Source organism: Monodon monoceros, unplaced genomic scaffold (genome assembly GCF_005190385.1).
Source record: "Monodon monoceros isolate NGI ecotype Baffin Bay Population unplaced genomic scaffold, NGI_Narwhal_1 Super_Scaffold_16, whole genome shotgun sequence".
Taxonomy (NCBI): domain Eukaryota; kingdom Metazoa; phylum Chordata; class Mammalia; order Artiodactyla; family Monodontidae; genus Monodon; species Monodon monoceros.
In genome coordinates this window covers 93,380,899-93,407,226 of record NW_021703772.1, presented here as the reverse complement: position 1 = coordinate 93,407,226, position 26,328 = coordinate 93,380,899, and the positions used below count along the sequence as shown (strand labels likewise).

The window sequence follows — 26,328 nt, the reverse complement described above, 5'->3', positions numbered from 1 at the left end:
AGGCAACGGTCACTTATAGGCTGGCTCACAAACTATAAATGGCCAGTGGCCATTAAAGAGATAAAAATATAAAAATAGTTTTTTTATCTGTATAATTGGGATATTTAGGAAGACTATTAATTTGCAGTGTTGGCAAATATATCCAGTTGTAAACTCTCTTGTGACTCTTGGTAAATTGATTGATGCAACTCTTTTTGGAGTGCAGTTTAGTAACATTTTTCAAAATGTGGAAGGCCTCTGATTCTAGAAATTCACTTCTAGAACTTTGTCTAGTAAAAATTGTGGAACAAACATGCAAGAATATGTTTGCAAGGATATTTCTTTCTTCTCTGTCGTAACACTGAAAATCTGAAAATAGCTGATATTCAGTAGTGAGTAAATTATTAAATAAATTTCTGTGCCATTTAGGAAAAATTCTAGAGCTGAAAATACAATGACTAAAATGAAAAAATACACTAAAGGAATTCATTGGTAAATTTGAGCAGGCAAAAGAAGGAATCAGAGAACTTGAAGATAGGACAATGTAAATGGTTAGAGTCTGAGGAACAGACAAAAAAGAATGAAGAAAAGTGAACAGAGCCTAAGGAACCTATGGAACACCATCAAGTGGACCAACACTGTGGGTATCTCAGAAGGAGAAGAGAGAAGGGGACAGAGAGAATATTTGAAGAAATAATGGCTGAAAACTTCTCAAATTTGATAAAAGACATGAATGTAAGCATCAAGCAGCTCAACAAACTCCAAGTAAGGTGAACTCAGAGATGCACACTGAGACATACTGTAATCAATTTTTAGAAAGGCAAAGACAGGATATTAAAAGCAGCAAGAAAGAAACAACTCATCACATATAAGGGATCGTCAAAAAGATTATCAGCAGATCTCTCATCAGAAACTTTGGAGACTGGAGGCAACAGGCCGATATATTCAAAGTGCTACAAGAAGAAAAACCGTCCACCAAGAATCCTATATCTAGCAAAACTGTCCTTCAGGGCCTTCCCTGGTGGCGCAGTGGTTAAGAATCCACCTGCCAATGCAGAAGACACGTGTTCAATCCCTGGTCCGGGAAGATCCCACCTGCCGCAGAGCAACTAAGCCCATGCACCACAACTGCTGAGCCTGTGCTCTAGAGCCCGCGAGCCACAACTGCTGAGCCTGCAAGCCACAACTACTGAAGCCCGCGCACCCTGCGCACCACAACAAAGAGTAGCCCCCACTCACTGGCATTAGAGAAAGCCCATGTGCAGCAATGAAGACCCAATGCAGCCAAAAATAAATAAATAAATTTATTTAAAAAAAAAAAAAACTGCCCTTCAAAAGTGAGGGAGAAATTAAGAATTCCTAGATAACAAAATTTGAGACTTGCCCTGCCAGAAGTTCTCAAAGGAGTCCCGCAGAGTGAAATGAAAATATGCTAAACAGTAACATGAAGCCATATGGGGGAAAAAGCTCTCAGTTAAGTACATGGGCAATTATAAAAGCTAATAATATTGTTCCAATGGTTTATAATTCCACTTTTTGCTTTCTGCATGAATTAAGAGATTAATATTTTTTAAACAATTATTATCTCAAAGACAGTGTTGTTATAACTTTGATTTCTAACTCCCCATTTTGTTTTCTACATAATTTAAGAGACTAATGCACTTAAAAGAATTATAAGTTTGGGACTTCGCTGGCAGTCCAGTGGTTAAGACTCTGCGCCTCCACTGCAAGGGGCACAGGTTCGATCCCTGGTCAGAGAACCAAGATCCTGCGTGCCATGCAGTGCGGCCAAAAAAAAAAAATGAATTATAAGTTTGTTTGGGGGCACATAGAGTATAAAGATGTAATTTTGTGACATCAGCAACCAAAGGGGGTAGAGACAGAGGAACACAGTTTTTGTATGTTATTGAAGTTAAGCTAGTATAAATTCAAATTTGAGCATTATATTTAACTTTTGGATGTTAGGTGTAATCCCCAAGGTAACCACGAAGGAAAAACGCTATGGAATGTATACCAAAGGAAATGAGAAGGGAATTTTAACATTTCAGTACAAAAAAAATCAAGCAAACACAAAAGAAGACAGTAGTGCAGGAAATGAAGGACAAAAAGCAATAAGACATACAGAAAACAAATAGCAAAATGATAAAATTAAATCCCCCTTGATTGGTAATTGCTTTAAATGGAAATGGATTAAAATCTTCATTCAAAAGACAGATTGGCTGAATGGATAAAAACACTTGATCTAACTATATGCTGTCTACAAGAGACTCACTTTAGATCCAAAGACACAAATAGATTGAAAGTAAAAGGATGAAAAAAGATACTTCATGCAAATCATAACCAAAAGAGAGCAGAGGTGGTTATGCTAATATCAGATCCAAGAACTTTACAAGATACAAAGAATATTATATATTAATAAAAGGTTCAATACAGCAAGAAGATATAACAATTCTAAACTCTTACACACCTAATTACAGACCATCAAAATATATGAAGCAAAAACTGACACAATTGAAGGGAGAAATAGACAGTTCTACATTAATAGTTGGAGACATAATACCCTACTCTCAATAATGGATGGAACAACCAGACAGAAGATAAGTAAAAAATTAGCTTAAACACAGTGACCAACTAGATCTAACAAACATACACAGACTACCTGACAACAACAGCATATACATTCCTCTTAGGTGCACACTGCACATCTTCTTGGATAGACTTTATTGTTAGGCCACATGTAAAGCCTTAACAGATTTTATTTATTTATTTTAATTAATTTATTTATTTACGGCTGCATTGGGTCTTTGTTGCTGTGTGCAGGCTTTCTCTAGTTGCAGCAAGTGGTTGCTCCTCTTCATTGCAGTACACAGGCTTTTCACTGCTATGGCTTCTCTTGTTGTGGAGCGTGGGCTCTTGGCATGCGGGCTTCAGTAGTTGTGGCACACGGAATCAGTAGTTATGGCTCACAGGCTTTAGAGCACAGGCTCCGTAGTTGTGGCGCACAGGCTTAGTTGCTTCGCGGCATGTGGGATCTTCCTGGACCAAGGCTGGAACCCGTGTCCCCCGCATTGGCAGGCAGATTAACCACTGCGCCACCAGGGAAGTCCCCAAGCCTTAACAGATTTTAAAAGGTAAATATCATATGAAGTATCTTCACCAACTAAGATTGTACTGGAGGTTCTAGGCAATGCAATTAGGTAAGAAAAAGAAATAAAATGTGTCCCAGTTGGAAATGAAGAAGTAAAATTGTCTCTGTTCAGAGATATTATGATCTCCCCACGAGACATTTATAACTAGAAAGGAAAAAATAGTAACTTGACAATGGAGAAACCTGGCAGACACCACCTTAACCAAGCAGTCAAAAGAAACATCACCAGTACTGTGGTGACAAATGGATGGCATGTACCTTCTCACAGGATGCATTGAGAAGGACACAACATCACTTCTCTGGAATTCCCTTCCCCAAATGTATACCATAAGCTTTTTGATGAGGAAATAGTAGGCAAACCCAAGTTGAGAGCCATTCTACAAAATAACTGGTCTTCAGAGTGACCTTCAGAAACTGATCTTCAAAATGTCAAAATCATGAGAGAGAAGAAAGACAGACTCTTCTAGGTGAAGAAGGTTAAAGAGACAAGACAATTAAATGCAGCAGTTGATTCTACAGTGGATTCTGTACTAGAAGGAAGAAGTTTTTCTTTTTTTCTTCTGCTATAAAGTACCTTAGTGGGACAGTTGGCAAAATTTGAATAAATTATATCAATTATGTGATATTATGTCATTAGTCACCTGATTTTGATAATTCACTGTGGTTATTTATTTAAGAAAATGTCCTTGTTTTTAGGAAATAGACACTAATTATGTTGGAAATAGAGTGGTATCGTGAGCAACTGTTTCTCTAATAGTTCAGAAAAGAAGTAACTATATATATAGAGAGAAAGCAAATATAATAAAATATTAACATTTGGGAAACCTGAAATTTTTTGGACTATTTTTGCAACTGTTTTAAGGATGAAGCTTAAAATAAACAGTTAATATGAAAAAAAGAATGAAGTAGATGTGTATATTCTCTGATGGAAAAGTATCTACAATATTATTGTAAAGGTACAAAAGCAAGATTCAGAAATAGGATGTATAGTCTGTTTCCATTTTTGTAAAACAGATGTATGGATGCATGTGCATGGAAACAGTTTACCAGTGTTTATCCTTGGGGACTGGAAATTATAAATTTCTATACTGTTTTAACTTTTTTAATAACAAAGTACCTATTGCAGTGGTGTAACAAGTACATATCTGTAATCAGAAAGAGTAAAAATTTCTGTCCAAAAGGAAATTTGCAAAAAGCCTAAAATGCTGACCTTTTTTCTTGATATAATTGCAGCACAGTCCTCAACTCAGTAGTCCCATTATTTCACCAGCTCAGTCGCCATCACCAGCTCAGCTGTCTACCCTGAAAACTGTCCGTCCCTCTGGACCGCCACTTTCCATCATACCCCAGTTCTCTAGACCCTTTGTCCCTGGGCAAGGTAAGTGTGCACAAAGCTAGTCACAGCCTCAGAGAATTTTAGGACATCCATTCCCAGTCACTTTGTGATTTACTTGGTACCACTACCTTTCATTATTCCACAGGACTGCATTTTCACCTCACTCAGGCATCTTTATTTATTACCATTCACTCTCCTAACCTTAAGGTTTCATCACAATTAATAATTAATTACTGGGCTTCCCTGGTGGCGCAGTGGTTGAGAGTCCGCCTGCCGATGCAGGGGACATGGGTTCGTGCCCGGGAAGATCCCCCATGCCGCGGAGCGGCTAGGCCCGTGAGCCATGGCCTCTGAGCCTGCGCGTCCAGAGCCTGTGCTCCGCAACGGGAGAGGCCACAACAGTGAGAGGCCCGCGTACAGCAAAAAAAAAAAAAAAAAAAAAAATTAATTACTGGGACTTCCCTGGCAGTCCAGTGGTTAAGACTCCATGCTTCCACTGCATGGTGCACGGGTTCAATCCCTGGTCAGGGAGATAAGATCCGGAATGCTGCACAGCCTGCGCCACCCCCCCAATTTAATTAATTAATTCCTAATTTATTAATTACTTATAATAATTGCATGATGAATTAAAATGACTGACTTATTCTTCAGCTCCATTCCTCTGTAGTAGTAATAGGCTATGTGGTATCTGTTTTGTATTTCTAATTTCTGTATTAGACTAATATACCAAGAGTTTATTCAAAAATTTATTCAACAAATATTGAGGACTTACTGTGCCCCAGACGTACAAAGATGAATATAAGGCCAAGACCTCATCGGCATCAACCCTCAGTCTAGTTGGAGGAACAGAAACTCAAGCAGATGACTATAACATAACACGGCAACCATTCATTTTATTTCCTGGAATTTATCGTAAGGATAATGTACACAATGGTTTGTGCACAGAAGAGCTTATTCTATGCCAGAAAAGTTCAAAAACAATCTAAATGTCCATTAGTAAGGAGATTCATTAGATTATGGATATATATATCTCCCTATAAGTAATTCTGTACAATAATCTGAAAATAATGTCTTAAAGAATCATTAAGAGGGGAAGTAGTCATAGTACAGTGAGTGATTTTTAAAGAACAAGTTATTTACAGTAGCCAGGACGTGGAAGCAACCTAAGTGTCCATTGACAGATGAATGGATAAAGAAGATGTGGCACGTATATACAATGGAATATTACTCAGCCATAAAAAGAAACGAAATTGAGTTATTTGTAGTGAGGTGGATGGACCTAGAGTCTGTCATACGGAGTGAAGTAAGTCAGAAAGAGAAAAACAAATACCGTATGCTAACACATATATATGGAATCTAAAAAAAAATGGTTCTGAAGAACCTAGGGTCAGGACAGGAATAAAGACACAGGCATAGAGAATGGACTTGAGGGCACGGGGAGGGGGAAGGGTAAGCTGGGATGAAGTGAGAGAGTAGCATTGACTTATATACACTACCAAATGTAAAATAGATAGCTAGTGGGAAGCAGCCGCATAGCACAGGGAGATCAGCTCGGTGCTCTGTGACCACGTAGAGGGGTGGGGTAGGGAGGATGGGAGGGAGGGAGACGTAAGAGGGAGGGGATATGGTGAGATATATATATATATGTATATATATACGTACAGCTGATTCACTTTGTTATACAGCAAAAACTAACACAACAGTGTAAAGCAATTGTACTCCGATAAAGATGTTTAAAAAAAAAAAAAGGAACAAGTTACATGGACATTTCAAAAAAGAAGATAAACAGATGTCTAATAAGCCCTTGAAAAGGTGCTCAGCATCATTCATTAGGGAAAGGAACATTAAAATCTCAGTGAAATACCGCTCACCCCCACTAGAATGGCTATAGTCAAAGAGACTAACAAAACCAAATGTTGGTGAAGATACAGAGCAACCAACATTTTCACACATTGGTGTGGGAGCGTAAAATGATATGACCACTTTGGAAAAAGATGTGGCAGTTTCTTACAAAGTTAATCACTTACCTTACAGTGCAGCAGTTCCACTCCTAGGTATTTACCCAAGAGAAATGAAGACATGTCTGTGCAGACTTGTACAAGTACATTTATAACAACTTTATTTTCTTATAACAGCCCCAACTGGACAGTGACCCAAATGTCCACCATTAGGAGGTTGGATAAAAAAAAATGTAGTATTGCTTACAGCTCAGCAATAAAAATGAACAAAGCAAACCACTGGCATGCAACAGCACGGATGAATCTCCAAGTCGTGTTAAGCAAAAAGCAAACCAGACATAAAAAGAAGACATGATTCTAATTTTATGAAATCCAACTGTAGGCAACTAAGCTGCGATGTTAGCACTCAGATTGTGGTGTGAATGAGATACGGAATTGACTGAAAAGGAGCTTGAGGGAACTTCCAAGGAGATGGAAATACTCTTCTCTCTGGGTCATGGTTACATGAACTTTTACAATAGTTAGATTTCATCAAACCCAACACTAAAGATGTGTATTTTATTTTACGTTAATTATATCTCAGGTTTTTCAAAGAATTACAAAATGCACACATATATACATGTGTAAGCACACATACATAAAACCAAGACTGGAAAGATATACACCAAAATGTTAGAAGTAATGGAATTACCAGGGTGGTCTCTAACTTCTCCTTTATAATTCTCTTATTTCCACGTTTTTTACAAAACCAAATAACTTTAATAAACTAGAAAAATAAAGCACGTTATAAAAAAATAAATTGAAACAGTGTGTGGATTGAAAGAGTATGTGGCAATAATAGCCTACCAGGAGGGGTCTCTGGCTGTTGCTGACTACAGTCTCATCTCTGTATTTGCAAAGAATACTGCTCCATAGGCCTGAACTTAACTCTGACTTTTTTTTTTTTTTGCGGTACGCGGGCCTCTCACTGTTGTGGCCTCTCCCGTTGCGGAGCACAGGCTCCGGACGCGCAGGCTCAGCGGCCATGGCTCACGGGCCCAGCCGCTCCGCGGCATGTGGGATCTTCCCGGACCGGGGCACGAACCCGTGTCCCCTGCATTGGCAGGCAGACTCTCAATCACTGCGCCACCAGGGAAACCCAACTCCGACTTCTTTGCAACTGTTTTTTATACATCTTCATGCTTAAAATTGCATCTCTGATCTCAGTGCTAAACCTCCATGTCATATCTTCCCTTCAACTATTGTTTGGGATGGAGCAAGTATGTCCTGGGTGTATTCTGCCAGGGAGCTGCCCAAGCACCCCAAAAGTGTTCATCAGAAAAGAGCCCCACAGGGCTTCCCTGGTGGCGCAGTGGTTGAGAGTCCGCCTGCCGATGCAGGGGACACGGGTTCGTGCCCCGGTCCGGGAAGATCCCACATGCCGCGGAGAGGCTGGGTCTGTGAGCCATGGCCGCTGAGCCTGCGCGTCCGGAGCCTGTGCTCCGCGATGGGAGAGGCCACAAAAGTGAGAGGCCTGCGTACCGCAAAAAAAAAAAAAAAAAGAAAAAGAAGAGTGACAGGAGGTTCATGCCTTGGTTCTCTCTGTTAGGAAAGTGTCAGGAGAAGCACTGTATGATTTCCTGAAGATGCTGTCCTAGTAGCTACGCATAACCCTTCTCCAGACACTGAATGTGCTACATTGGGGGATTTACAGTTAAAATAAAATGAGAATATAACAAGTGAGAACATTATTCTCCAGGACAAGGCTTTTGCAGTCAGCATTTATGAAGCCCTTTCCGTGGGATGACATAGGCACTCATGCGTGAAAGAAAATAATTGGAGTATCTCCATCCTGACTACCCCTCACTTGTTGATTTAGGAAGGGGTTGCTTGCTCATGAGTAACACTGAGGAACTATGCCAGTCTTTCTAAGCAAGTTTACATTATAAATATTGTTACAGACTTTCATTTAAAGAGAGCTTAAGAGCAGACCCAAGACCTAGAATGTAAATATACCCATTGATTAAGCCTAGAAAAATGTTTGCATGAGGATATGTATATGTATAAATGTATATGTTTATAGTAATTAATAATGAATTTGGATAGAGAGCTTCATGTTTTTCCAAGGTTTTTTTCCATCCCCTGAAATGTAACTTCTGTTAATTTTTAAGCATCAGAGAAAAATGCGGATTTTAGCATCTCAAGTGGGCGTAATGAGCTATTACAGTTACTTTGGTGGATTTCTCATAGAATGTTAAGGTTTACGGAGCTGTTCTCGCCGTGCTAACCTGTCTCCCCAGCTCGTACCACTTAACCTCCCTCATAACCATTGTTATTAGTTCTTAGTCCTTTCAGAAGTTTACCCCAGCTCTTTAAAGGCTAGATGGAGGCTTTTAATTCTTTTTAAAAAATATGTCAACACCTACACTATTTTATTATACTAAACATGTTTCCCCGTCTCATCCTGAGACAGTTGAGAAAACTGAGAAGTACTTCATACCCAAGGAAAACGTAAAAATCGTTTTTTATCAACTTTCAGGAGATGCCAGATACCCGTTACTTGGCCAGCCCCTGCAGTACAACCCTCCTGCTGTTCTGCACGGACACATACCAGCCCAACAGGTGTGAGAGCCTGCTGTCTGACCTCCTGGGCTTTGTTGGCAGAGCGCCATGCTTCTGTTGCTGAGAGTGTGGAGTGCCCTGGCCCCCGAGTTGGCACCGCGCTAATGAGAACTGTGTGCCTGGGCCAGTGGACGCATCGGTGTTGTCCTGGCCTGTCCGAGAGCAGGGAGAGGGAGAAGGTGGTGGGCCGCTTGGCAGAGCAGGGGTCCCTGAGCGCAGTCCAGATATTGGGGGGCGGTGGAGGCCATTGGGCGCTCTCACTTACAAAAGACTGTTCGGCAAGTGACTGGGGATAGTGACAGGCCAAAGTACCCCTGCCGCCGAGGCAGAATTCAGAAGGCCTGGAACTGGGGTTTTTTTCTGCTGAAGTAGAAAACCCAGACCGAGTATGGTTATGCGTTAAGCGGTCGAACAATTGCAGTCACGTTTTGCGGCATCGTTAACCTTATTATTCATGTTTGTGGATTTTCAGGGTCAGTCTGGCAGCAGGCATGGAAACCGAGGAAGGAAACAAGCTAAAAAAGCCGCATCCACCGACCTTGGTGCAGGAGAAGCAGGTGTGTCCCCAAGAGGCATCTGGATGTGGTTCTACAAACTGTTGGCCTGACAGTCAGTAAAACTGCCACACCACAGAAACGGGTTTTCCTCTTCTAGAGTCCTGCACAGAGTCTTAGAAAATTATGCCATCTATAATGTAGGGTTCTTGAACGTGTTCTTTTGATTCCGTCTCGTTTCAGAATTTGAGAGTACTGAGGTACAGGTGGGTTTAGGAGGGGTGAAGGGACCAAAGGGATTCAAAAGAGATGTGAGAGAGGAACAGGTAGAATGAAACGCGTTGCCTCTGCATTCTTTGAGAAAGGAAATAGTCCTTACACCCTTTAGGCGACAGGCTGAACGACACAAAATACATTGCCTTTCTATGGCAGGGTGTTTTCAAGTCGGTACCTTAACTTGCTTTTCAACAGCCTTGGGGGCGTTAGGGCAGGTGCTCTTTTAAAGATCCTGTGCAGTTTTACAATGGGAATTAAAAGTGCAGGAACCTGTGTGCCCAGGATCACACACCTAGTTTGGAGACGCCACTGCACAGGCTGCGTTTTGTACGTGAGGCTGCCAGTGTGGCCGCCTGAGGAGTAGGTAGGAAGTGTTTAGAAGACGGCCGTAACACGTATAACTCTGTGGATTTGAATGGTTTCAGAAAGTTATGTTCGTTTCCTGTGTCATATTTGTGTCTGCAGTACTTTTTGCCCACCTGTGGGTAACAGGGGTTATTAATTGTACACCTTTTCCATTCTAGTTGTTGGGAAGGTCTTGGAAATTACTGAACTACCAGATGGAATAACTCGCGTGGAAGCCGAGAAGCTTTTTGGGGAACTCTTTAAAATTGGCGCCAAGATCCGGTGGCTCCGGGACCCCCAGTCCCAGCCGCGTCGTCACCCCCTCTGCTGTGGCAGCGGGGACAGCACTGTCAACCCCGAACGCTCTAAACCCAGTGACTTGGCCTCCACGTACACTGTCTTAGCCACATTCCCCTCCATCTCCGCCGCGCAGAATGCTCTGAAGAAACAGATTAACTCGGTTAACAAGTTTAAGCTGAGAACGAGCAAGAAGCACTATGACTTTCACATTTTGGAAAGGGCAAGTTCTCAGTAACAGCCACCTTGGACCCATGGCCTTTGTGATTCCCCCGTCCTCGCCCATCTTTAACTGGCTTGGTATTTGGAGCTTCTGTTATGTTATCATGATAGAGACTCCTAGGATGTGTGGTCGTGGCGTTAACAACTTCTGAAGACAGGCCAGTGATCCAGCAAAGGGGGGAACATTCACCCCAAATGACTGTAGGAATCCACATCGGAATGATACAGAGTTAGCAGCTTTTTCTGAGGAAATGCTGTTCAACTGCCTCCTAACTTTTATAGTTATTTTGTTTTATATTTCTGAATTCTTGTATCAGATCCAAAGCTCTGTTGTACAGCAAATCATTCTTCAGAATGATTACGACCAGTTGCAAACCTGTATTTCCTTTTTTGCAGCCAGCACAGTGCGACCCAACATAGAATTTGGGGGAAAAAGAATGCAGGAGCGTAATAACCAAGTCACAACCATGCACTGTCTTTGGGGGGCTGGAGGGTGACTAAGGAGAGCCCACAAATAGAAAATTACTCTTCCCCTGTATCTCTAAACACAGAAACAATTTCCAGAAAATAGAGAACTCCCTCGTAGGGTCTTTTCCTTATACACTTAGGTCATATGAATATTAAGGGTAAATTAAATTATGTTCTTAACGCCTCTTAATCAAACCACTTAGGTTCAAAGGGGAATAGGAATCATCCTAGGCAGGAAAATACTTCCACTTCTTTTTTTTTTTTACATCTCCCTCCAATAATTAAATGCCACTTATTTTCATTCCCTTCCTTGTGGATTTTTTTGTCACCTGAGGAAATGCATTTGATGAATGCTGGAAACTTCTTCAAGTGGTTTAGAATGTGTTTTCATTGTTTGCAGCGGATCACTGGACATCAAAGATTCATTGCACTTATGAACAAGGAACCTTTTTTTCAATTCGCAAGGCTGTACAATGTGTGCTGATGCAAGCCTTTTTCAGTTCAAGAGAATAAATGTTTACAAATGTATACCCACTTTGTCTTTTGTAAATTAAAATCATGTTTTTCAATGAGAGTCAGTGTTGAAGACTTAACCTGTCTTGAAGATTTCAATTTCAGACTTAAGGAAGATGAAAGACAGTAAACTGCCTCGTTTTACAAATATTCCACAAAGCATCACTTTCTCTGTGGGAGTGTTTCTTGTGGGTATGACTCATGTCATTTCGTTCTCTCAGAAGTTAATTCCAGTCAATTGTAGACAATTTTGAGTATGAACAAACTTATAGTCAGAAAATAGAACATGAAAATAGGAACAAATAGAACATTTCATCTACAATGAAAATAGAACATTATGTTCGGTTCGGTAAAGAATTTGTGTTTTTAGCTGGTATTTTGAGCACCCAGTTGTCCCGTTTAGCTCAAATACTTTATAGAAAGCTTTCACCATTTGTTAGCCCAGCAAAGTCAAACCGCTGAGAAACCCAGAGTAGGGGTCGGAGGCAGGGCAGTCAGCCATCAGCCTGACTGGCTTCCAGCCCAGGCTAGGGGTTTACTTTGCAACTCTAGAGCAGTAGGTGTTAACCAGGCTCTGGTGCAGATGTTCACTCCTTCTAGAGCATTCGCAAAGCCCTACTTCGTCCCGGGGAATCCCGGACTTCCCCACAAGCTGGTGCATTCCAATTATGAATGTTGTGCTCCTGGGAGAAGTGGGAGCTGCCTTCAAACCATGTCAGATTAAGGAGCCATACACAGAGAAAGAAGAGTGAGGACTGTGAAAATCGCTCACTTTCGAGGACTGGTGAATTTAATTTTTGACTGTAGAGAGTCAGAGATGGAGAGGACATGTAATTAGGTCCAACATTGCAGCAAGAATTATTATTTAATCATGGGGGTGGAAACAAAACTACAATCCTATGGTCTATTTCAATTCTCTGAATATTCTCTTTAACTTTTGCAGCAGTAAGCCTGGTAAACCTATGTAAGGTTTCTTTTTTTGGACTTTTTAAAGATCTATTAGCAACTTTCAAATGTACAACACAGTACATTTGTACTAGTACAGTACTAGTCATCGTGCTGTACGTTACACCTAAAAGTTTTGCTCTAGACCCTTGGTTTACCCTGGAGGAGCTGAAGACTGTCCAGAGGAAAGCGGAGTAAGGCTACTCCACCCCTGTCCCCCGACAGTCACATGGGAATACTGTTGACATCACCCCACCACCACACACGTTACAAAACTATGCACGCATTCCCTACACTATTTTCTCCTGTTTTGATCTAAAATCTGATTTCATCTATAGAAGAACGATGGGAGGAAGAAGCATACACAGGAGGCATTTAAAGGTGTGATTTGGCCCATACCCTAAACCTTCCTAAAGGCAGCTTCAGATGTCCCACAGTCCTGGCTGTGGGTTTTCCCAGAGCACTGACCATATTTAGGGGAAGGTAGTACTTCTATCAGTAAGATGAGTTATTCTTACCCGTGCCAATATTAGCAGCTCCAGCAGCCCCTTGGGGGATGATAGAGGGTATTTAATAACTTTGTGGGCATTTCTGCTACCTTATGTATTAGAAAACTGAGAATATGGCTTACGGGTTTTTTTTGTTGTTTTTTTTTTGGCTGTGCTGGGTCTTCGTTGCTGTGTACGGGCTTTCTCTAGTTGCGGCGAACAGGGTCTACTCTTTGTTGCGGTGCTCGGGCTTCTCATTGCGGTGGCTTCTCTTGTGGAGCACAGGCTCTGGGTGCACAGGCTTCAGTAGGTGCAGCACGTGGGCTCAGTAGTTGTGGCTCGCGGGCTCTAGAGTGCGGGCTGCGTAGTTGTGCATGGGCTTAGTTGCTCTGCAGCATGTGGGACCTTCCCAGCCCAGGGCTTGAACCAGGAAAATCCTGGCTTACAGGTTTTTAAGACTTTGGTCCACAAAGAACATGGATATATTGGGTATGTTTTTGTGAATCTGGAGTACAAAGTGTGTTTGCCAACCGTAATTTAAAAGAATTAGCTTGTCATCTGAGCTGACAACAAAGTAGGGATCTGAACCCTCCCCCAAGCTAAGAAATTGGTTTGTTTTTTTTTTATTCCACCAGGGAGGGACCTGTGACCTGTGAATAGTGTGGAAACCTACAGGTCTCAATAGAGCCCACAGTGCCAGAGTGGCTTGGGAAGAGTCAAGCCAGCACATCCACAGCTACCTCGGGAAGCAGAGAGAGTTGGGTTCTCCACGTCATCAGCAGCAGAAAAAATGCGAGCGTAAGACCAGCAGAGGCCAGCCACAGGGCCTGTGTGAAGGCGGCTAGATCCCCACATTCCCAGTCTCCTGCCTGCCCAGCAGATAATGACATGTGGTATGTATTGTCTTTAAAGGCAATGAGCACAGATTCTATCTTCTACTAGTGACCAGTGTTGCGCTAGCATGAAGGTGGCAGGGTTCAAAGCTGGCCCTGTGTTGCTTGGAATTCTCACAGCCTTTATGAGCTGATACTAAAAGAGAACCAGAGACTTAGGTGCACTCATTCAGCCTATAGTCCTTACCAGCCTGAGAAACAGGCAGATACAGCAGCCCTTTTAAATCTACCCCCATGGCCACATGTGCTCCGGCTGCATTCTGCATATGTGTAAGTCATTTTCCCCTTGGCCACATGTGCTCCGGCTGCATTTTGCATATGTGTAAGTCATTTTCCCCTTTAGTGTCTACACTTGGATTCATTTTGGTTTGATTTCACCAGCATAAACGTATTGGAGGAGTGTAAGGAAAAGACTGTAGGACCTAATCAGAAAACTGAAGACGTTCGTTCTTTGCAGGGGGAAGCATTGAAATAGATAAATCATCAACTACATTAGCCCCCCCCAAAACAAACAAACAAACAAACAAAAAAAAACACAGCATTGTTTCAGTTCTCTCTTGCTGCTTAACAAATCACCCAAATTTAGTGGTTTAAAGCACCAATCCTATGGGTCAGGCTCAACGAGGACAGCTTGGCCCTTCTCCACCTGCTATCAGCTGAGCTAGGCTGGAAGTTCCAAAGTAGACTCACATGTCTGGGCTCCATGCCTCAGTTCTCCATGTGGACGCTCTCTTCTCGAGGTATCTCATCCTCCAAGGCATCTCTGTCCACATAGCTTTCTCCAGCATCATGGCCTGGACTTTATAAATAAGTCACCATGCTGTACATTGACTCCCCAGAACTTACTCATCTTACAACTGGAAGTTTGTACCCTGTGACCTCCTTCCCCCGTTCCTCCCAACCCTATTCCTGGCAACCACCAATCTATTCTCCGTTTCTATAAATTCAGGGTTTTTTTAGATTCTACATGTAAGTGAGATCAGACAGTATTTGTCTTTCTCTGACCTACTTCACTTAGCATAACACCCTTAAGGTTCATTCATATTGTTGCAGATGGCAGGATTTCTTTCTTTTTCTGTGACGGAATAATTAAAGGCCTCTTAAAACCTGGTCTTGTAAGCAGACAGGGTAGGGGGTCCCTGGAGAAAGACAACCAGCATGGCTTTCTTGACATAAGAGAAGCCATTTTGGCCTAAGCCATTTTTGATGTAAACCTGGCCACAATGCTTGCCCTTGAACAGGTCTCAGTAATAACGATCTTAAGGAAACAAAAGAACAAACTGTTAACAGGCAAGAGAAGTGACAATAGCAAAGATAATAAATCAGTAAAGACTCCCAGTTCTATTTCAATGGTAAAGATAGCCTGAGCACTTTATTGAGCTGTCTTGCAGAATTTCAACCCCCCTGTCCAGCACTCAACCACTAGATCAACTGGAACCTAAGAGATGATGCATAAACAAAGGAAAAGCAGTCAAGAAACAATAGTTCAGGGGCTTCCCTGGTGGCGCAGTGGATGAGAATCCACCTGCCAGTGCAGGGGACACAGGTTCGATCCCTGGTCCAGGAAGATCCCACATCCCACGGAGCAACTAAGCCCGTGCACCACAACTACCGAGCCTGCACTCTACAGCCCACGAGCCACAGCTACTGAGCCCACGAGCCACAACTACTGAAGCCCGCACGCCTAGAGCCCGTGCTCCGCAACAAGAGAAGCCACAGCAAGGAGAAGCCCGCACACCGCAACGAAGAGTAGCCCCCGCCTCGCCACAGCATCTGCTCGCAGCAAGAAAGACCCAACGTAACCAAAAATAAAATTAAATCTTTAAAAAAAAAAGAGAAAAAGAATAGTTCAGTGATAAAACAGAGTCCTATTTCCTCTTCAAGGGATGTACCTAGCAATCTGAAACATATCTTTGAGTTCTGCAGGAAGTAAGCCTCCCACACAGGTGGAGGATGGAATAATGATGTTGACCTTTCCTGACCTTCATGACTTCAGTCAACCTTTGCCCCAGTTCTGTCTGTGCTGAATTCTTCTCTGCACAAGCCTTTTCACGAATATGTATGTACCCTTAGCTTAAAACGTACCCAATTTTGCTGTTTGGGGAGACACTGCTTTGGGAAAGATCCCTGGTGTTCTCTTTATTTGCTGCAATAATAAATCCTTCCTTCTCCCAGTCTTTGTCTTGGTTGTGTCTTTTGGCTGGACACGCACCAAGAGGCAAACCCAGTTTTGGGGTAACAGTCTGGGAGTCCCAGATGTCGTTTTAAAAAGTCATAGGGTTGGGACTTCCCTGTTGGTGCAGTGGTTAAGACTGTGCTCCCAACGCAGGGGGCCTGGGTTCGATCCCTGGTCAGAGAACTAGATCCCACGTGCATGCTGCAACTAACAGTTCGCATGCCACAACTAAGGAGCCAGCGAGCCGCAACTAAGACCTGGCACAACCAAATAAAGTCATAGGGTCAACTCACAGCAGAGGAAATAAACCCTACCTCTTGATGAGAGAAGCAACAAAAAGGCATGTAGGATGGAAGATAATGGTTGCAGTCATCTTTGGAAACAATTTACCACAAGCACAAATACCCAATAAAAATCCCCATTGAGGGACTTCCCTGGCCATCCAGAGGTTAAGGTTTCATGCTTCCACTGCATGGGGCACGGGTTCCATCCGTGGTCGGGGAACTAAGATCCCGCGAGCCACACAGCGCAGACAAAAAAAAAAAAAGTTTAAAAAAATCCCCACTGACTTGGCCTCCAAACCAAATCCTGAAGTTTCCCTCAGGATACTAAGGATTCTCTTCATCTTCATTACCACCACCCTGGTCCAAGCTGTCATCATCCTGTGTTGAACTGAAATGGCCCTCCTAACCAGTCTCGCAGCTTCCACTCTTGTTCCCATATCTTCACAGAGCCAGAATGATCTAAAAGATCTAAAACAACTTATGTCATTTCCCATGCCCCAAATCCCTCAGTGACCTCCTATTATTAAAATATCTTGGTTTACAAAACTCAATCTAGCCCTGCCTACATCTCTGATCTTATGTCACCCCAGGACATTTGTGCTTGTTCTTTCCCTCTTTTTTGGAATGCTCTGTTCTTGACCAGCACCTTTATCTTTCATATAAATGTCACTTCAGCAGAAAAGCCTTTATGAGCCACCCAGTCTAATGTAGCCACCCAAACACAATCACTTTATCTCAGTTTTCTGCTTATCATCACTGTCAGATCTTTTGTTTGTTTATTTTGTCTCTACCACTAGAATACGAATTCCATGAGATCAAAGATCTTACCTTGCTTGTGGTTGTATTCCCAAGTACCCATTAGTGGTTCAACAAATATTTGTTGACTGTTTGAGAGAGAGAATCAGGAGAATCCTGGTTATTAATCTGGTCTGGACCTCTTCCCCTAAGTGCTGTCAGGAGATGGGAGGGAACTGGAATAGAAACATGATTCACGTGCCCTGCTCTGGCTATCTTGGCACTTAGCTTAGTTCCTTAATGGCTGGGGCTGGGGCGAAGTAGGGGCTGGTCTTCAGAGACGGGCTGGTTGGTCACAAGAGGAAGTGGAATAAAATGTGCATATGAGTCCCCTGGGAAATCTGGTTAAAGTGCAGATCTTGATTCAGTAGGTCTGGGGTGGGGCTTGAGATTGCAAAAGTCGATGATGCTGCTGGTACTTTGACCACACTTGAAGTAGCAAAGCACTAAGGCATTCCTATTTTCAGATAAATAACTCAAACCACATGGCTAGAGCTGGGACTTGCATTGATCTCCTGGGAGAAGGAGGTTATTATTAATCTTGGTTATGAGAAAACTCACAAGTAGTTGGGAATCATACATACATCTGGGGCATATCACTAGCTTTATTAACCCCACATGAAAAGAAGGAAAAAGCTTATTCAAATAACTCGACAAAAGCCAACAAAACACTCATATTTGGGCCCCTGCAATGTCACATCAATACAATATATCCTTGAGCTATTCCTCTTCAATTGTTGTGTACATTATCCTACATTCCACTTTCACCAAGACATCATCATCCTTTGTGGTCATCTGTCAAATTTAGACCTTTTAAATACCCTTCCTATATTTGGGCAAATCCCACATTACAAGTCTTTCTACCCCAAAAGAGCAGCTGGGATGACTCAATTCTCAAGTTCACTTTTGCTCAGAAAAGCTGTGATCCGGACGTGCAATCTGGGGCTCCACCAGCCACCCTCACATCCGGAAGAATCTGATTAGGAAGAGAACAGGGGAGGAAGCAGGCTCTACACAGAATTCCTCGTTGTATCCATAGTTGGATTGTTTCTGTGTGCAATCCCAGGAGATTTCAAAACTGCTCAGTCTCATCTTCCTGAGGGTCTGTGAGCAGGTAACCTTGAATTAATTACTTTTCTGTTTAAACTGGCTGGAGTGGATTCTGCTGTTTGCGCTATTATCTTCTACCTGTCAGGACTCCATTTGGGATTTTACCTGGTTACTCAAGTCTACTGAGATAAAAATAACATCTGGGGGCTTCCCTGGTGGCACAGTGGTTAAGAGTCCGCCTGCCAATGCAGGGGACACGGGTTCGTGCCCCAGTCCGGGAAGATCCCACATGCCGCGGAGCGGCTGGGCCCGTGAGCCATGGCCGCTGAGCCTGCGCGTCTGGAGCCTGTGCTCCGCAACGGGAGAGGCCACGGCAGTGAGAGACCCGCGTACCATAAAAAAAAATAAATAAATAACATCTGATGCTTCTTGAACACTTACATGTAGACACTGTACTGTTTCTAGTGCTTAAAGTTATAAAAACCCAACTCAAAGGGGTTCAAGTAACCAAGGGAATTTATTGGCTCACTGTAATTGGAAAGATGAGGGATAGATGCTCCGGGTATGGCTGGATGCAGGGACTCTCAATATCAGGATAAACTGTCTTCATCTGCAATCTCTTCTATCCTGCAGTATAACATAGTGTATACTGTGCTATGTGATTTATTTGGTTTTGATCCTATACTGTCAAGTGAAGTGTTGTTGGTTATCTTCCCATGTAAACATTTTACTCCAATTCCTGAAGCTGTGCTATCCAAAATGGTAGCTACAAGCCACATGTAGCTAGTAAATTTATTAATTAAAATTAAATAAAATAGCAATTCAGTTCCTCGGTTGCACTAGCCACATTTCAAATGTTCAATTGTACTCACACTTCACGTCCCACCTCAAGTATTTCTTCCTTCAGATAGCCTGCTCTTCCTCCAGAGCTCCTTAATTCAGTCCTCCAGACTAAGTCATTTCTGCCAGTAATAACTCTAATAATATCCTGTACTTTCTCTTCAAAGCATTAATCACAATGGTTATTATATGAGTAATTGGCCAATTAGTTCCTTAATATTTTTCTACCCATCAGTATGTAATCTTCAGGGCAGGAAAAACATCTATGGCTTTTGTTTACTAATACATCCCCAGCTCCCACCAGTGCCTTTCTCAGTAAATATTTGTCTCGTGATTAAATGAAGAAATGATCTGGCTGAGTCAAAAGCTTTGAATCCTGAAAGGCACATGTATATTTTTCTCAAGCACAGTTCTGGCAGGCAGGGAGAAATAATAGCTAACATTTGTAAAGCAGTTAATTATCATGTGCCAAGCACTTGCTAAACACTTACAAGCGTTCCTATTTAATCATCACAGTAGCCCTGAAAGGTAAATTCTATTATTATCTCAGTTTACAGCAGGCAACTGAAGTATCAGAGAGGTGAGGAAATTTGCCCAGGGTCACACAGCTAGTGAGTGTTGGCTGTATACCTGAAACAGGCAGCTGACTCCAGGGTTCATGGGCTTAACTGCTTACGTTACTGCTTTAAGCCTTGCCAAAGTAATGACGGCCATTTAAAAAAATATATATTTTATTGAAGTATAGTTGATTTACAATGTTGTGTTAATTTCTGCTGTACAGCAAAGTGATTCAGTTATACATACATATGTATATATATATATATATATATATATACACATTCTTTTTCATATTCTTTTCCATTATGGTTTATCACAGGATGGCTCCCTGTGCTATGCAGTAGGACCTTGTTGCATCTTATCCATTCCCTATATAATAGTTTGCATCTGCTGATCCCAAACTCCCAGTCCATCCCTGCCCCACCCCCTCCCCCTTAGAAACCACAAGTCTACTCTCTATGTCTGTGTTGATTGCCTTTTTTTTTTTTTTTTTGGCGGTACGCGGGCCTCTCACTGTTGTGGCCTCTCCCGTTACAGAGCACAGGCTCCGGACACGCAGGCCCAGCAGCCATGGCTCACGGGCCCAGCCGCTCCGCGGCATGTGGGACCTTCCCGGAGCGGGGCACAAACCCGCGTCCTCTGCATCGGCAGGCGGACTCTCAACCACTGCGCCACCAGGGAAGCCCCAACTGCCATTTTTTATTTGTCTTATTCACCTGGATCTATAGGAGAAGCCAGAGAGGAGTGCCACCCTGTCTTTACTTATGAAAATTTGATTGTTGTGAGTGAAGCTTACAACATATTCAAATATTTCTTCTTCCATTTTTTAATATTTATTTATTAATTTTAAAAAAAAATTTTGGCTGCGTCGGGTCTTAGTCGCAGCACGCGGGATCACAGGATCTTTCTCTGCGGCGCACGGGCTCTTCGTTGTGGCGCACAGGCTTCTCTCTAGTTGTTGGGTTCTGTAGTGTGCAGAACACGGGCTCTCTAGTTGAGGGCTTAGTTGCTCCACGGCATGTGGGATCTCAGTGCCCCGACCAGGGATCAGACCCGCGTCCCCTGCATTGGAAGGCAGATTCTTAACCACTGGACCACCAAGGAAGTCCCTCTTCTTTCCTTTTTAAATTTCATGTGCATCCATAAGCCTTGTACAGTAACTAAATTATCTTCTTCTTGGTCTATAGGTGAGTGAGTATGCTTTCCATAAGCAACTTACTTTTTTTACACTTCCCCTTTTTCACTCATGAAAAAGCAAGAACAGAGACTTTTTTTTTTCCTTTACATGTTTTTATATAAGTAGCTTTGCAATATGTAAGTCATACAGCCTCCTCTGGTGGTAAACAGGTGCAAGTTTCTACGGAACAAAAAAATGTCTTTTTTTTTTTTTTTTAAAGCATGGTGTGGGATTTACATGTCAAGCTTCAGTAAGAAATACAGTTTGCTTTCCTTTTCAAGCAATGGTAAAGTCTGGCACTGAACCTTCCACCTTCCTATGAATATTGGAATATATTTGACTGACCAGAGTTAAGAATTCAGTTTGTGATGGGTTTTTATCTGTGCAAATTGAAATAAAACCTTTGTAGTGGGGAACCTTTAACCTCATGACCCTAAAACCTCATTCAGTCTGCAAAGGACACAAGGCATTGTGGGGAAAAGAAAACCAAGTAGAGCTGCTGCTTTTCATCTTTTGGAGGAAAGAAAGCATAAACCCAGGAATTTAAATATATATATAAAATAAAATATTCACAGGATAGAATGGCCATAAGAAACTGTACTCCAGATGTGCCACTTTCCCTGACCAGCTGTCTTCCAGTCTCTTAGACGGAAGCTGGCACTGAGCAGCTTGGTGACACAGCAGCCACTGTGGTTTGCCCCTGTGCTGGGTAAAGGGCCGCAGGAACTCCGTCGGCAAACCTGAAGCAGCACATAGGAATGGGTCACAGAGGAGAACTGACAGATTGGAGAGGTAGAAAGCCAGAGAATTCATGGTCAGCCAACTGGGAGGGTTCCCCATCTCAGCCCAGAACGACTGTGAACCACCTGTCTGTCTGTGGTGACAAGAAGCTGGACTTTGAGAACTCACACTGGAGCCAAGCAGGTGGGTCAGGCTGTTGGGCTGGGGTTCTCCCAATGGTCAGAGACACACCAACCGAAACCTGGTCTTCATCTTCACTGCCTCCGGACCTGGGAACAGGCCCGGTGTCTACCGTCCCTCAGAGAAGAGCTCATGGCAGTGAAGCCCATCTTTCTGCACCAAAGAAGCCCATAAATCCTTGGAACCCAGCTCATGGGAAGCCTTTTATCTCTAGAGCGAGGTGGAGTGGTGGGCTTGGAAAAGGACAGAAAAGAACGGGACATAACTCATTTCATAGGTTGCCAGCTGCACACCAATAAACAAGCTTCTGCTCAATGGGTCTGACTGTAAAATTGAGCTATAATTTCCATCAGTGATTCAGGTCCACTTGAAAAACAGGGCTGATGCCACTTCCTCCAAAAGGCCATCCCTGTCCCTCCCTTCCTCTCTCTAATACCCTATACATTGTTCTTTCATTTTACCCAAACCGACGTATTATGGTCACCTATTTACATATCGGTTTCTCCCAGTGGCTAGACTGTAAGCTTTTTGAGGGCAAAGATAATATCTTTCAGTCAACCAATATTTCTCTTCCAAGCTCCTGGCCTACAGCCTGTCCCATGTGGGCACTCAAATATGTGTTGACTGAGAGAAAGGAGAGAATTCCATGTAAGAGGAACCAATGAACAAAAGCAGAGATGGCAAGGAACATGGCCTGGATAGACAGCGGATAGAATAGTCTGGTTGGCCCAGAGAGGTCAGGTGGGGAAGTAGAAGAACGAATGTTGGAAAAGCAGTGTTGGAGCCAAGTTGTAGAGGATTTTGAACGTTGAGCTACAGAATTTGTACTTTATTTTTAGAGGTACTACAGAGCTAGTAAGGATTGTTAAGCTGAACAAAAATGCTGAAAATAATATGGGGGCGGGGAGGGCAGGGAAGTTGGCTGTGACATCATTTTGTGGGATGCCCTGGAAAGAAAGCAGAAAGAGCAGTGAGGAGAGCTGAATCAGTCTTTCAGGCGACTGGGGTTCTGCCTCATTTGGGTTCCGTGACTGAGAGAAGATCTGCTTGCGGGGAGTTTATCAGTGAGTAAATTACATCCGTAACAATCCTGGTAAAATGCAGAGGTAACAGAGGCTTAGGGTAATCCCAGGGGGACGGCTGGAGACTGGAGGCTCTCCAGAAGCCTAATGAGGCAAGCGTCCCAGGCCTTTGTGCCCTCAGCTGAGCGCAACTCTCAGAGAAGGATGCGGTTTAGAGCCTTCAGCAGCCGACGTCCCAGGAGCTGGCAGAGCGAGCACCATGGCTGTGAAGTGGGGCTTTGGGCGGGACAGCATAGCATACACTACATTGATTTTTTTGTTTGTTTGTTTGTTTGTTTTTTGCGGTACGCGGGCCTCTCACTCTTGTGGCCTCTCCCGTTGCGGAGCACAGGCTCCAGACGCGCAGGCTCAGCGGCCATGGCTCATGGGCCCAGCCGCTCTGCGGCATGTGGGATCCTCCCGGACCGGGGCACGAACCCGTGTCCCCTGCATCGGCAGGCGGACTCTCAGCCACCAGGGAAGCCCATTTTTTTTGTTTTGTTTTGTTTTGTTTTTTCACTACATTGAAATGGAAAGGATTTCAGATAACATAAAGGAACTGACAGATTGCTGTGGCTGGTTGCACACAGAGTAAAGGGAGGAGACTCTAGTTTCACTCTCTGTGATGGAAGAAAGAAGGGCATGTTGATTCAGTAAGGGATACTTCTCATTGAATTCGACAATATTGGACTTCTAAGCTCAAGAATGGCAAAGAAATCAGGAATTTCTATAATTCCTGACTAGGTTTGTTTTTCCCCCGCACCCAGAAGATTGACCATTTTAAAATTCCATATTGCTGGGGACTTCCCTGGCGGTCCAGTGGTTAGGATTCCGCGCTTCCACTGCTGGGAGCACTGGTCAGGGATCTAAGATCCCGCAAGCCGCGCGGTGTGGCCAAAAAATAAATAAATAAAATTAAAATAAAATCCCATATTGCTGACGAGTCTCTTGCCTACTCCTTGCCCTCCAGGCCATTGCCTGCCCCCAACCTGACTTATTTTTGGTATCCATGGTCTCCTTTCTGCACTCACTTGCCTTCCCACTCAGCTTAGATTCCCTGGCCCATCACATCACTCACTCTTGCTAATCTCCTCAATTCCCTTGTTCCTTTGTCCTCTCTCGTGCTGTCTAGGCCCTATGTAAATCCAAGTGTCCACATCCTCAACGCTTGTACCCCAGGAACTGAGTGATCACTGAAGAAAATCACACAACTGGGAAAAATCGGGGCCACCAATCTCACTGGGCCCTCAGCCCTGCCTGGCACACTGTTTCCCTCGGCCCTTGCCTTTCAACACTCCTCAATATTATTTCAGACGTTGCTCCGAACTTCAAGGCGCCAATTTCCTTACCTTCCCCATCACTCTCAGCAAATGACCTCTCCTTCATAGGGTCCAGCATTCGCATGAGAACTTCCTCAACTTAACTGTCCTCAAACTTATAAGCTTCTTTATGTCCAAAGTCATTTTTCCACTCTTCTTCCTGTTAATATGGAAAGGGTATCTCTTCTGTCTGCCTGTGCTCTGGATCCCATCCCAGTTTGTTTAGAATGGTGGTGATTACAAGAAGCAATATCCGACTTACAGAATAGCCTAACCTATGAGGACAGTTGTTCTCCCACAAGACAGGACTTGAGTCATCACAGACACGGGTGCTTTCCATATTCCATTCTATCATTCTCAGAGAGTTGGCAATGTCGTTCCTCTGGCCATAGCAGTACCAGGCAGCATAGGCACACGGAGAAGGGTTGTGCTTTCTTCCATGTGTCTCTTTTTTAAGGAAAACTTCTAGAACTGCCTCCACCCCAATCCCCACTTCCCACGAAGTCCTCCTGGCTCTAAGAGGAGGTTGAAAAAAACAGGTATCTAGGGGCTCCCCTGGTGGCGCAGTGCTTGAGAGTCCACCTGCCGATGCAGGGGACTTGGGTTCGTGCCCCTGTCCGGGGGGATCCCGCATGCCGTGGAGCAGCTGGGCCCGTGAGCCATGGCCGCTGAGCCTGCGCGTCCGGGGCCTGTGCTCTGCAACGGGAGAGGCCACAACAGTGACAGGACTGCATACCACAAAAAAAAACAAAAAACAAAAAAAACCCAGGTATCTAGCAGTTTCCCTCTCAGTGGGGAAACTCTGCCAGCAAAGAAAAATGAGGAGCGTGGTAGAAGCATGATTGTTGGGTGGGCTATTAGCAGAATTTGCCATATATCACATATTCCCTCTCATCTTCCTAGGGGCCTCCCTGTTTCCTGTGTATTCAATCTCTCCAAGACTAGCTCCTTTCCATCAATACTTGATAGGGTACAAGTTTCTCCAATCTTTAAAAAAGCTGTTTTTCTCAGTCCAAATCCCTGTCCAGCTAATGTCCTTTCTTCCTCCTTCTCTTCACAATTACTGACACCCCCTCCCTATCTCCCTTTACTCTTCAACCCATTGCCATCTGGCTTCCACACAGAAGAACACATCAAAACCCCTCTTGCTAAGTTGATAATCACCTTCATATTGCTAAAAACAATGGACATTCAAGAATCTTATTTAACTTGACCTGAGAGCAGCATTCAACACAGCGGCTTCCCACTCCCTTCTCAAAAATCTCTCTACCCTTGGCTTCTTTGGTATCACAAGCTCCCATTCTCCCCCTCCCCCCTCAACATACCCCCATACCTTTCCTAAGTCTCTGTTACTGGTTTGTACTTTCCTACACAACGCTATAGATGTCGGAGGTCTTAAGACCTCCGTCATAACTCTTGTCTTACCTCATTTTGCACACACCGTAAGTGAGAACATCTCCAGAGCTTCAGTTATCCCCTGTATGTAGAGAAATCTCACACTCCTATCTTGAGGTAAGAACAGTTTTCTGAGCTCCCAACCTGACATCTATCTGCCTACTTAACATCTCCTCCTGCTGTCTCTCCAAACACTCTCCAAGCACTCCAAACACATGGCTAATAATATTGAACTCACAGCTTCATGCCCACATCCCCACCTACCTGCTCTTCCTTCAGTGGTCCCTATCACACTACCATCTTCTATACAGTTTCTCAAAACAGAAACCCAAGATCTCTTCTTGACTCCTCCTTCCTCAAATTCCATAGCTAATTGATCAACAAAACCTATTGGGTCTGCTTCCAAAATTCTCGAAAGCACCCAGTTCTGGGTTCTTAACCAGTCTCTTCACTTTCACCCTTTCCACTTCCAATACAATCCACTAAAACTGCAGCATAGCTGCATATTAAAAACACACATCTTATGTGTAACTCCTCAGTTTAAAATTCTTCAATGGTTTTCTACAATTCTTAGAAAAATGTCTGCAATCCTTAACATGACTTCCAAGGCCCTGGATGAGCTAACCTTGCTATCTTTCCAGCCTCATTTACACCATACAACTCTTTGTATGTTCTAGTCACACTGGACATTTTTCAGTTCTTCAAGGGTACTTTCTCATTTGCTTCGCAGCCTTCACACTGCTGTTTCCTCTGTCTCGAATGGTCTTCTCCTTCACCTAGCTAGATTTC

General features: G+C 43.3%; 1 protein-coding gene across 4 annotated transcripts in view; it reads left to right on the top strand.

Moving 5' to 3' along the window:
* R3HDM1 (R3H domain containing 1) overlaps nucleotides 1–11,652 on the top strand; it is a 179,911-nt gene extending 168,259 nt beyond the window's left edge. For 2 of the 4 annotated variants that reach the window (XM_029224875.1, XM_029224878.1), the window contains 4 exons: nucleotides 4,361–4,505; nucleotides 8,940–9,022; nucleotides 9,495–9,579; nucleotides 10,317–11,652. In XM_029224875.1, the coding sequence (XP_029080708.1) occupies nucleotides 4,361–4,505; nucleotides 8,940–9,022; nucleotides 9,495–9,579; nucleotides 10,317–10,672 (669 nt within the window). In that variant the 3' untranslated portion in view covers nucleotides 10,673–11,652. The remainder of the gene's footprint in view (nucleotides 1–4,360; nucleotides 4,506–8,939; nucleotides 9,023–9,494; nucleotides 9,580–10,316) is intronic. The other 2 variants (XM_029224877.1, XM_029224876.1) reach the window with 1 other exon arrangement.
* The last annotated feature ends 14,676 nt before the right edge of the window (nucleotides 11,653–26,328 follow it).